Source organism: Pediculus humanus, genomic scaffold (genome assembly GCF_000006295.1).
Source record: "Pediculus humanus corporis 1103172108177 genomic scaffold, whole genome shotgun sequence".
Taxonomy (NCBI): domain Eukaryota; kingdom Metazoa; phylum Arthropoda; class Insecta; order Psocodea; family Pediculidae; genus Pediculus; species Pediculus humanus.
In genome coordinates this window covers 8,050-17,336 of record NW_002987747.1, presented here as the reverse complement: position 1 = coordinate 17,336, position 9,287 = coordinate 8,050, and the positions used below count along the sequence as shown (strand labels likewise).

The following is a 9,287-nucleotide window of genomic DNA, read 5'->3' as shown; positions in this document are numbered from 1 at the left end:
GCTTTTTTTAATATCATTATTTTCTAATTGTGGTTACACATAAAATGGTCTTATTCACAAATACACATATATATATATATAAGTGTAAAACATTCCTTATCTCGATAAGTCATTTTATTTTAAATGGATTATAATGAAGTGTGTTCAAAAAAAAATTGTAATTAATTAATACATTATTATTGTAAATGCTTTCTATAACGCAGTTAGTTAAGAAAAATGCAAAAATTTATTATATTGATAGATGTTAATTGTAATTTATTATTTATTTAAAAATAATTAATTAAATATCTGTAGATGCTTATTATTTTTTATCGATGTGTATATAAATATATAAATAATATATAAAAATTCATCATTAAACATGTTCACCATATATATAAAAATTAAATTTTAAAAGTTTAAATATATGCATACATATATATATATATAATGTGTTTATTTTTTGTTAAGTTTTTTTTTTTTTTTTTTTTTTAAATTATTCAAATATTTGTTTAAAGATATTGTTAAAGATATTCAGTTAATGTTTATTTATTTACTCGTTTAATTAAGAAAAAGTTTCATCGAGTAATATTTTCTAAAATAATAAAATAAAATAATATTTTAAGTTTACTTTTTTTTTAATTCTTAGTATAAGAATAAAATAAATATGTAGTAGGCATGATATGTGTAATTTTAAAAAAAAGAATGTTTAATAATTATCACAAAAACTAATATTGATTTTGGACCATAATTATTATAGTAATAAATGCAACAGTTTTACGATTTAAAAATTTATTTTTATTTTAAATGGTAATTGGGTGAATGGTAAATTTCTTAAAATTAGTAATAATAGTAATTAATTATAATAATTAAATAACTTTTTTTCTTTCATTCTGTGATGTTCTTCGAAATTTTTACTGTACTGTACCTCTAATGCATCTTTATAGGTTTTTATTACCATTCTCGAATCAACCCCAAAAAAAAAATATTGATTGTAATAAATAATCAGAAATAAAAGTAAAAGTAGAAATTATTTCATATTTATAATTTGGAATTATTTTTATTTATAATAATTTGAAAATATAAAAAACAAAATTTGAGTATAATAAAAAATTAGGAAGGTTTAGGTTTGATTTTTAACTTGTTGTGGTGGCACCGAATTCAAAAGTTCTTTATGATCATCCCAAAAATTATTTCCAATAATATCACAATTATGAGTTTCTAATTTTTTCTTTGAGCCTCTTATAATAACAGTTCCTTTTCTAAATTCTTCAGGTTCATTATTATAGTTGATACCAAATTCGGTAAATAAAAGTTCATTTTTATCTGATGAAACTGTGCCTTTTAAATGTTCTTCAGCCTGTAAAAAAAATATATATAGACAAAAATAGTTTTTCAAAACTTATGAATAAGACAATTTTTCAATCCTTAATAAATTACTTACTTCTTTATGTGACATTTTTTTATTAGTTACTAAATTCCAAAAGCATGTATTGTATAAATTATTAATATGGGTATCAGTTTGTCTCCAGGATAGGTAATCTCTCAAATTATTTTCACTTGGATAACATACCACTCTTCCATCGAAAATAGGTGGAGTGGTTATGGATTCGTTTCCAAAGTACTTAGGCCATAAAGTAATATAAAAAGCTGTGAAGGCACTTGAAATAACTGATGTTAATTTTTGTATTCTACGATTATACAAAGTCGAGTCTTTCTTAAAAACAAAACTATATTCATCACTTTGACCATATGCTAATATTATTTCTGGGAATTCTTTCATAACAGCCTTAGCAGCGGCATTCATTACACTTAAAGCTCTTACGTCATTAGGTTTTTTAAATTTGTATCTTTCAGAAAATTTTGAAAAACCTCGACCGTCGACTCTAACGACAATCCATGTATTAGGAAGACATTTATCTTCTGTTTCAAATTCTTTTACATACTCAAATTTGCTTTTAGCCATTTTATTTTTTAAATATTTACTTTAAATTTTTCAGTTTTTTTAGTTTTATTTTTTTAATTTTTTTAAATTTTTTTTTTTTTTTTTTTTTTTTTTGCCAAAAATTATACTAAAGGATCGACATGAAGATTTTTGTTTATAAAACAAAACATAATCGGTATCACGTTAACATGAATTTGTGAAGTTATTTTTTTTAACCAATAAAAAAACATTCGCCATTTTGTACTTAATGAATAACACAAAGTGTCGGTTTTTGTAAACACTTATAATTTAACAAAATGGGAAAAAGTAAAAAAAGGAGAAAGTATTCGTCTGGTAATTCGTCAAATGATGATTCTGATGACTCTATAGAAAAAGAAAGAAAGCGAGACATCAAAGAAAGAGATGAATTTTCAAATCGTTTAAAAAATAGGGATAAAGAGCGTACAAGAAATATTGCTAGACCAAGTGGTTCCTCAGGTAAGTTTTTTATTATTTTTTTAATAACAAATACATTTTAGTTAGTTTTAGTTATAATTGAACTATTTATTAAACAGATTCTCGGGCCGTTAGTAAACATGATGTTGATAGGCTAAGAATCGAATCTAGAAGAAAATACTTAGCCAAAAGAAAGGATGACAAAATAGCTGAGCTTGAAGCTGATATTGTAGATGATGAATATTTATTTCAAGAAGAAATGTAAGTATTTTTTATTTATGTTTGTATTATGCAAATTATTTATAATAATAGCATGTTGTCTCTTTTAGTTTAACAGCTCGAGAAAAGTATGAAAGAGAACATAAAAAGAGGTTATTACATTTGGCTAAAGAACATGAAAAAGCCAGGGAATTGGAAATGGTTCGAAGGTACCATATGCCTCAAGATTGCAAGGTTAGATTTTATTAAATTATTTGATTGTGTTTCATATGAAGTTTTACAAAATCTTTCATTAAAAAATGATTTAAATTATTTTAATTGTTAGGCAGGAGAAATGGAAGTTGATATTGAAGATGGAAAAGAAGTGGGAGAAGGAAAAAAATGGGAACAAGAACAAATGTCTTCGGCTGTTTTTCATTTCGGATCAAAAGATCGTCCTTCAACCCAAGAAGAATATGATTTACTAGTTGATCAAATAGAATTTATTCAAGCTCTTAACATGCCTGGAACCAGAACAGTAAGACCAAGTATTTATTCAGAGCGTTTTTAACATTTTGATTATAGTTTATTAAATAAAAATTATAACAACTAGTAATATGTGTTTTAGGAAGATGAAAAAGAAGCTGAAAAACTCAAAAAAATACATGATATTGAAGAAACTAAAAAAAGTCTTCCCATTTTTCGTTTTAGAGAAGATTTAATTGCTGCAGTTAAAGAATACCAGGTAAAAATTTATTTTACAAAAAAGTATTCAGCAAATTTTTATTTGTAAATACACTTAATAATTATAATGTAGGTTCTTATAATTGAGGGTGAGACAGGATCTGGAAAGACAACACAAATTCCACAGTATTTACATGAAGCTGGTTATACAAATGATGGAAAAATTATCGGATGCACTCAGCCGAGAAGAGTAGCTGCCATGTCTGTGGCTGCTAGGGTGGCTCAAGAAATGAATGTGAAATTAGGAAATGAAGTAAAAAAAAAAATCAAAAGTCAAATGTAAGTAAATAAAAATTATAAATTCTGACAATATTTATACTTTTTTTAGGTGGGATATAGTATAAGATTTGAAGATTGTACTTCAGAGAGAACAATAATTAAATACATGACGGATGGTACTTTACATAGGGAATTTTTATCTGAACCTGATTTAGCCGCTTACAGGTAAATCATTTCTAAAATTTTCATGTATTATAAATCTTTGTAGAAAGAAAAAAGGTGTTTTCAATTTTTTTAAATATTTATTTTATAATTACTGATTGTTAAAAATTTTTATGACCATATTTTAGTGTTATGATAATTGATGAAGCTCACGAAAGAACTCTGCACACTGACATACTATTCGGTTTAGTAAAAGATGTGGCCAGATTCAGACCAGATTTAAAACTCTTGATATCTAGTGCTACACTTGATGCTGAAAAATTTAGTAAATTTTTTGATGATGCTCCTGTTTTTCGGATACCAGGTATATTTTAAAAAATAATTTTGGATTAATATAATTATTCGATGAAAATAACTTATATTAAAAAAAAATTTAAAAAATTTTTTTTTTTTTTAGGAAGAAGGTTTCCGGTTGATATTTATTATACTAAAGCTCCCGAAGCTGATTATGTTGATGCCTGCGTTGTTTCCGTTTTACAAATTCATGCTACTCAACCTCCTGGAGATATTTTAGTCTTTCTTACTGGACAAGAAGAAATTGAAACTTGTAATGAAATTTTAACTGAACGAGCTAGAAGGTTGGGAAGCAAAATCAAAGAATTATTGATTTTACCTGTTTATGCTAACTTGCCTAGCGAATTGCAAGCAAAAATATTTGCACCGACTCCTCCGGGAGCTAGAAAGGTATTTATTTTTTAAAATATTAATTCCTCTCCCCTTTTAAAAATTTTGTTTTATTATAAACCTTTTTTTAATTATTTAAAGGTTGTGCTAGCGACAAATATAGCTGAAACTTCGTTGACCATAGATAACATAATTTACGTTATCGATCCAGGATTTTGTAAACAAAATAATTTTAATTCCAGAACTGGAATGGAAACGCTTATTGTAGTTCCTATTTCAAAGGTCGGTGTTTTTTTTTATTGTTTTTTTTTTATTTTTAACTTTAAACGTGACATTTAAATGTACAAATTTATACATTCAGGCATCAGCAAATCAAAGAGCTGGTAGAGCCGGTCGAGTTGCTGCTGGAAAATGTTTTCGTCTGTACACTGCTTGGGCTTACCAACATGAATTAGAGGATAATGCCGTTCCTGAAATCCAGAGAACAAATTTAGGAAATGTTGTTTTAACATTAAAAGCTCTCGGAATTCACGATCTTGTGCATTTCGATTATTTAGATCCTCCTCCTCATGAAACTTTGGTAAGCGTAGATTTCAATTTTTAAAGTGAAGTTTTTAAAATGAAACACTAAAAATTTGTAATTTTTATTACTACAGGTTCTGGCATTAGAACAATTGTACGCTCTCGGAGCTTTAAATCATCGTGGTGAGCTCACGTCATTGGGTAGAAAAATGGCTGAAATACCTGTACATCCAATGATGGCTAAAATGCTTCTCGCATCTGATAAGTTAGTATATAAATAATTTAGAGTCAGTCAGCGTAAATTTAAAAAAAATTATGAAGTTTATTATTTATATTGAAAAATTTTTAGGTACAAATGCTCCGAAGAGGCCGTATCAATTGCTGCCATGTTGTCAGTCAACAGTGCCATATTTTACAGACCCAAAGATAAAATTCTTCACGCCGATACGGCTAGGAAAAACTTTTTTTCACTTGGCGGTGATCATCTCACTCTTTTAAATGTATATAATCAGTGGGTCGCGACCGATTACAGCACTCAATGGTGCTACGAAAATTTTATTCAGCATAAGTCTATGAGGAGAGCCAGAGATGTAAGAGAGCAGTTGGTTAATCTTCTAACAAGAGTAGAAGTTAATTTAGTATCATGTGGGGGTGACAGTATACCGATTAGAAAGGTAATACAGATTTTAAAATTGCATCAGAAATGATATTGTTTAGATCAAAATAAAAAAAAAAAAAATTTTTTTTTTTTTCCAGGCCGTCACAGCAGGTTATTTTTATCATGTTGCTAGGCTGTCTAAAGGAGGAAGTTATAAGACTGTGAAACATCAACAAGGTGTTGCCATACATCCTAATAGTTCCCTGTTTGAAAGCTTACCACGGTGGCTTTTGTATCACGAATTAGTTTTTACTACAAAAGAATTTATGAGACAAGTTATTGAAATCGATAGCAAATGGCTGCTAGAGGTAGCACCTCATTATTACAAAGAGAGGGAATTAGAGGATTCCACTAATAAAAAAATGCCGAAAAGTCGTAATTAAAAAAAAAAAACGTCAAATTTTATTGGCAAACTTTTTGTATATAGTTTTTTTTTTGTAAAATATAATTATTAATTTTTTTATATTTTTTGTACATTGATTTTAAAAATTCTTTGGACTAAGGAAGTAAATTAGGAATTTAAAAATAATAATAATAATTTTATCGATAAAATTAGTTTGAAATACTTTAAATAATACTAAAATTAACAACTATTTTGAGTTAAGTATGCTATTTAATCATTTAAAATCCTTATTTATTAAAAAATCTAAAGAGAAGTTGATTTTGTTTTAAAAAGAAAAGCGCCATTTTAAATTAGATACACTGTTGCCAATAAAATAAATACAAAAGCCACGTCTAAAAGGCAGTGTGTAATTTTTGAACACACGTTTTTTAGAAGCCATGTTGAAAATTGTATGAATTTAACAGAACGTAATTTGTAATTTTATCTATTCAATCGCGACTATATTTTTAAAATTTTAAACTTCATTTAAAATGAGAGCTAAGGTGAGTTACTTAATATTTTATTTCAAATTAAATTTTTATGTTTAATTCACTTAAAAATTTTATTTTTTAATTATAAATAAAATCGTGTGTTATATATATTAACTGCGTGCTTGTGGTACCCAAATAAAATATGTTAAATATTTTTATTATTGTTTTACGTAGACTTAGATTTTAGTTAAATATTTAAATATAGAGTTAGAAAAAAAAGCTTAATTATATTATTTTCTGCTTTTACATTTTTTTTCATCACGTTTCGTGCAATTAATTATATAAAAATTGTGTTTGATTATAGTGGAGAAAGAAGCGTATGCGAAGGCTCAAAAGGAAGAGGAGGAAGATGAGGGCGAGGTCAAAATAAGCAGTAGTTGTAAGCATTGTTTAAAATACATCTATTAAATTGATGAAATGTCTTTGAAAATATCATTTAATGTTAGTGTTATCTGTTTCAGATTGCAATCATTTATGACATGTGAAATTGCTAATGGACTTTTAAACGAACTGTGCAGTATATTGTCGGCTTACTTTAACTCAATTTAATAATTACTGTGTTATTTTCAAACAATTTGAAGTTCAATATACATCATATTTGATTGTGTTTTAAATAATTTATATTTTATTAAGATAATCACAGAATCTACCTTTCTCATAGTACAATTTTCCCCCCCTCGTGCAAAACTAATGAAATTTTTTTAGATTATTTCAGATTAAAAAACATTCTTGAATTAATCTTTAGAAGTTATTGAAAAACAAAAAATTATTAACCATTCTTTCGAAATGAAGGGAAAAAAAATATTTTTACTTAAATTATGGATTATATAATTGATAATAATTTTATTCAAGCCAAGTTTTTATGATTATTTATTTAATTAAAAAGGAAAAATAATAAGTTAAACATCATGTTCAGTTTGTAAAAAAGAAAAAAAGGAAGGGAGGGAGGGAAGGGATAAAATCTCATACTTATGCCTGTTGGATTTTCTCATTAGAGATATTCTTTATCTCAGTTTGATATCGTCTCTCATAAAAGCCATGTTTTAAGAAAAGGTTTGTTATTTATTTATTTTTTCTTTATCTGTTTATTTCTCATATTAAAGTCATCATTCCTTGATTCTCTCTTTTTTTTTTATTTTCTAAATTATGTCATTAAAAAAAAAATTTTTTTTGTGCTTTTGTCATCTTTTATTTATTTTATCTTTAACTTTTTTTTTAAATTGCTTCTTTCTCGAGTACTGCTTTGTAGAGCAATTACAGTCTTTTTTTCTCTACCCTTATAAAATCAAATTATAAAAAATTTGATAATTATATTTTTAAAGATAAGATTTTTTATAAATCATTTTGTAGATTTAAAAAAAAAAAAAAGTCATAAAAATTTTTAATTTAATTTTACGATTACATATCAAGTCTTAAATAATATTTATAATTAAAATAAAATTCATCTTTTATTTTTTTTTAAGATAAATATACCATTTTTAACGAAAATATAATTTCTCTTAGTTTAATGTTAAAACTTTTGATATATGTGAATTTTTATTATGAAAAAAAAAAGTTAAAAATAGAAAATTTTCAAAAATTTAAAGTAATTTAAAACTAATGCCAAATTATTTAGTGTCCTTTAGGAATATATATATATGTCATAGAAAATGTTGTCACATCTGTGTTCATGCTTTTTTTCCTTTTGTATCTTATAAGAAATTTAAATTTTACTTTATATACATTTTTAAAAATTAAAATAAACCTTTTTCTTTTATTTTACTTTTTAAAATTATTATTTTGCCACATTTATTTTATTATATGCAATGTAAACTTAAACTGAAAGAAAAAATTTATAAGTTTGGATAAGTAAAAAAAAAAAAAAAAAAAAACTAAATTTCACTATCAATTTTATTTGTATCATTTATAAATATTTAATTAGTAAAACTTTAAAAAATTTTATTACATAATACAAAAAATTTGAAAATATAAATCATTTGGGTTAGGCATATTTAATAATAACATTTTGATTTGCAGTATAAACTCTTTAATTTATTGTTAAATTTTAAATTATCCATTTACACAATCCATTTGTGTAAAACGGTTGCTTTAATTTAATCCAATGATGATACCACCTGATAATTATTAATTAATTTCTCTGAAACATTTACACACATACGCAAATTAAAAAAAAAAATTTTTTTTTAAATCTTTTTCATTTATTTCAATAAAAAAAAAAATACGGTTACTTATTAATTAATTAATTCTTTTAACAAAAAAAAAATTTATAATTAATTATAACTTTTTGAATAATTAAAAAAAAGAGCTTAAAATTTTTTTTTTTGTGGAAACGTTTCCCTCCATTTTTTTTTTTTTTTTTCATTTTCTATTCCCACGCGCATCTCTTTAAGTTGGCAATACACCTTGAGTGTCAGTTGACATTTCAGTGAGCGTTGGTCGTGGTTCGACGTAGTTTTTCCAAAAAAAAAAAATTTTTTTAACGGTTTTATCACCGCGAATAAAAATTGTGAAATAATAATAATTTTCTTTTATTTTTCTCTCTTTTTTGTTTGTTTTTGTTTAATCAATCGAATGTAATTTTAATTTTTTTTTTTTTTTTTAAATTGTTTTCATTTATTGATGGATATTAACTGGATATTATAAATCGACAATTAAACAAGTAAGTTAATTAATTAATTATTTTAACTAACGTAAATTATTTAAAAATGAATAATTTAAAAAAACTTTATTCATTCTAATTTATATATATTTAAATAAAATGAATAATAATAAAAATAATAATATTTAAACATTTATAAACTTTTACAAAAGCTAGTAATTTAGTAACAAAATAAATTTATGTTTGATTTTATAAAACCGATAAATTTT

General features: G+C 24.7%; 2 protein-coding genes across 2 annotated transcripts; one reads left to right on the top strand and one right to left on the bottom strand.

Moving 5' to 3' along the window:
- Positions 1–1,102: 1,102 nt before the first annotated feature.
- Phum_PHUM410370 (uncharacterized protein) lies at positions 1,103–1,945 on the bottom strand (the record flags this gene model as incomplete). Its single annotated transcript, XM_002428874.1, has 2 exons — positions 1,103–1,339; positions 1,424–1,945. The coding sequence occupies 2 exons, from the start codon at positions 1,943–1,945 to the stop codon at positions 1,103–1,105; spliced, it is 759 nt and encodes a 252-aa protein (XP_002428919.1).
- Positions 1,946–2,220: 275 nt separating this feature from the next.
- On the top strand, positions 2,221–5,929 carry Phum_PHUM410360 (ATP-dependent RNA helicase, putative; the record flags this gene model as incomplete). The annotated part of the gene is made up of 14 exons (XM_002428873.1): positions 2,221–2,401; positions 2,479–2,620; positions 2,689–2,812; positions 2,904–3,095; positions 3,186–3,302; positions 3,375–3,554; positions 3,630–3,745; positions 3,871–4,046; positions 4,140–4,426; positions 4,508–4,648; positions 4,728–4,946; positions 5,023–5,153; positions 5,238–5,562; positions 5,645–5,929. 14 exons carry the CDS (start codon positions 2,221–2,223, stop codon positions 5,927–5,929), a joined length of 2,616 nt encoding a protein of 871 aa, XP_002428918.1.
- Between the last annotated feature and the right edge of the window lie 3,358 nt (positions 5,930–9,287).